This window comes from Halyomorpha halys, unplaced genomic scaffold, assembly GCF_000696795.3.
Source record: "Halyomorpha halys isolate HHAL.00 unplaced genomic scaffold, Hhal_1.1 Scaffold207.1, whole genome shotgun sequence".
Classification (NCBI taxonomy): Eukaryota; Metazoa; Arthropoda; class Insecta; order Hemiptera; family Pentatomidae; genus Halyomorpha; species Halyomorpha halys.
The window spans coordinates 1,033,803-1,036,835 of NW_027104696.1; the positions used below are offsets into that span (position 1 = coordinate 1,033,803).

A 3,033-nucleotide genomic window follows, 5' to 3' on the forward strand; every position below is an offset into this window, starting at 1 on the left:
TTTATAGCTCTGATGGAGACCTGAAAATCAGGTCGAAACGTCGGCATAAATATTTTTTGTTTATTTATGTTGTTCCTTTGCTGACCGCACCTCCCGACCATCTTCTACAATCAATAATTGTAAATATATTATTTTCATAAATAAAGGTGTTGGCCAGTCAGTTTGTTACCTGATGTTAGGAGAAAAACATCAAAAATCTATCGTACATTACAGTACTTTTTTCCGGCTATCAGGAACAAAGATTTTGACGAATGAGGTATCAATAATATAGGATTTCATGGAGCATTGACGAATCTCAATTTCAATTTTGTTTTTTTCTTATTATTGCTATCTAAATCTTAGTTACTGTGTATTAATTTCATAAAAATATATTTACAGTTAAAAGGTCAGATATAAAATCTGTGTTTAATGATTATCATTTTGCTGCCGATAATAATGATGGCATATTTATCAATGAGATATAACATTGCTATCATCGAATCATGGCTAGTTTATAAATTGTGTTTTTGTGTATAGCTACAGATGTTATGTTTTGGTATATTGGTTCTAATTGCTGCTACGTTCTGTGTTGTAAGTATTTTATTAAAGACAATTACTTACTAAATTCAATAGGTCTCGAAATTATTAAAGTTATACCACTAATAATATCATAATTTATTTGTGCTTAAAGAGAACATTTTGGATACTTAATAATATTTAAAAACGTTCAATTGCACTTTTGAAAAAAATATACTTATGGGATATTCATTATACCCCCTTCTAAAATATTATTTTCAAGTCTTGGTTTGAATTTAGTAGAGACTTAATAGTTTTCTTTCTTTTTTTTTTTTTTATCTTTCTGTCTCTTATAAAGTTGGGATTTGATTTTGCATGGCTTCGCACTTTCATTGATGGTATTATAAATTTTATTAGTCATTTTTTTTTTTTTAGCATTTATTTTTGTTCCACCCTATTACACATCTATTACCAAATACCGTGAGTTTCAATGGCTGGCTTTTGTCATATAGTCATTTTCGCATAGTTTACTAGCATAATTCTCTGAATTTGATCGAAAAACCTGATTATGAAGAATCTGAGGTATCGAGTTTTTAACATAGCATTTTCTACCTTATTGCAATATTAAGCGCAAATTATAAATTTTGTTTCTAGAAAGGTTATAGAGACTTATGTTCAGTGAAGATTTAAAAGTGGAATCTAGCTCATAAGTGGGATGTGCGCAGGTACCCCTTATTAAAAGAACTTACCTAATGCTTCTGCCGGCATAGCTTTTTAATATGAATTATTCGTGATATCTCTGAAAAAAAAAGTAAAATATATTTAAAAAATAGACGATATATTTTTATTCGATATTAATTCAATTCTTAGAGCTTACGACTTTATTCGATGCCCGCCAGAACTAACGTCTTCATCGCTTCCCACCAGAAATAACATCTTGATAGCTTCCAGCCAGAGAGGACCACTCTACTTGTCAGAAACTGTATTATGTTGATTTGTATTGAATTGTAAGTAATTTAATGTTTTAATGATTAGACGACGTCAGTATTATCATAATTGTAAACATATTACTTTCATAAATAAAGGTGTTGGCCAGTCAGTTTGTTACCTGATGTTAAGGGGAAAAACATCAAAAATCTATCGTACATTACAGTACTTTTTTCCGGCTCTCAGGAGCAAAGAATTTTGACGAATGAGGTATCAATAATAGAGGATTTCATGGAGAATTGACGAATCTCAATTTCAATTCTTAAATTAACTACTAAAGCTCCAGTAACTTAAATGAAAGTCATTAAAAAATGTGAGAGGTTTCAGAACTCTGGTAGAAGTTAGTCGGCGGATCGAGACGACTCAGATTGGGATTTATAGGTTTCGATACGCAAATCAATAATTAGTTATGCTCCTGTGGAAAGTAAATTGAGTCCTGTGTATTAATGCCCAAAAATTGTCCGGTTTTGAGATAGCGCACGAAGTACTCTTAATTCAATTCTTAGGGCCGCCCGTAGCTCAGAGGTTAGGCAGTCTTACCAATTTGATGTCTATTGGCGGTGCTGGTTCGAATCCGGCCTGGGGTGTTGACTTTTTCATTGAGTTGCGGTCCCACAAAATGAAAAACTTTGACCACCAACCATCGTTAAGCAATATTGGTCTCCAAATCAATATTAGTTATATGTCAGGATATTTGTTCTAAACATTCCCACGATTTTGATATGAAATATAAAATCATTGACTACCGTTTTCTACAATAAATAAAATATATTAATACAAAAAATGACTATATACATTTATATCGACGTGGGTATTAGAATTTCTACCATACACTGATGAAACTCGTGGAAAAGCACTCATGGCATTCAGGGGCATGGGCAGATTTTTAGGTTATTTTGCTAATAAAATAGGCTTTGAGAGAGAATAGCTAAAGATGTCGGCGTTAAACGCTCCAGGATGTTAATAATAAATATAAAAGAATAAATAATTATTTTGTGATGAGTGGATTAATTTCCTTTTTCATTGTAGTTATCATGTTTTGAGGCATTGTAATCAATTGAGGAGTATTGACTTCGATCCTTGTGCTCTCAGAATAAATTTTGCATAATGTCTATTGTGCTTTATTTATTTTAAAATAAACATCTTATAAAAAATCTCACTTTGAAAAATTTCTTCTCGACTACCAGGCTCCAATCAGTGTCTGACTCGGATTAGTATTATCGAAAACTAAGGGAATAAAGATTGTACAAGAAAGGATTGACACATTCGAACATGAACGTTAGTTGTATCTATCCTTTGCTGTAACTACAGTTTTTCCAGAAACCAGGCTAATTAATGGCTCAATCTTTTTCAGGAGGGATTGAGTCCAACAGAACAAGAGCTAGAAGAGACAATTGCCACTTCGCGCCCGAACAACGAGTATGAGGAAAGGATCGGGTTCTCTCCTCTTCATGTTGCTGCCAGAAAATGTCACCCGGACGTTGTCCAATTACTCATTGACTTTGGGGCCAACCCCCTTTCAGTCGACGGCAACGGTGACACGCCTCTCCA

At 33.1% G+C, this 3,033-nt stretch overlaps 1 protein-coding gene and 1 long non-coding RNA gene across 2 annotated transcripts in view; one reads left to right on the forward strand and one right to left on the reverse strand.

Annotated features, from left to right (window-relative positions):
* The first annotated feature begins 464 nt into the window (after positions 1 to 464).
* Positions 465 to 3,033, forward strand: part of LOC106679498 (poly [ADP-ribose] polymerase tankyrase) — a 7,694-nt gene continuing 5,125 nt past the window's right edge. Inside the window, exon 1 of the mRNA XM_014418694.1 lies at positions 465 to 570. Coding sequence (XP_014274180.1) covers positions 523 to 570 — 48 coding nt within the window. The 5' untranslated portion in view covers positions 465 to 522. The remainder of the gene's footprint in view (positions 571 to 3,033) is intronic.
* The window catches only part of LOC106679499 (uncharacterized), a 5,517-nt gene continuing 3,664 nt past the window's right edge, over positions 1,181 to 3,033 (reverse strand). Inside the window, exons 2-3 of the long non-coding RNA XR_001342972.2 lie at positions 1,373 to 1,475; positions 1,181 to 1,294 (exon numbers count right to left, since the gene is read on the reverse strand). This is a non-coding gene — a long non-coding RNA (uncharacterized lncRNA). The remainder of the gene's footprint in view (positions 1,295 to 1,372; positions 1,476 to 3,033) is intronic.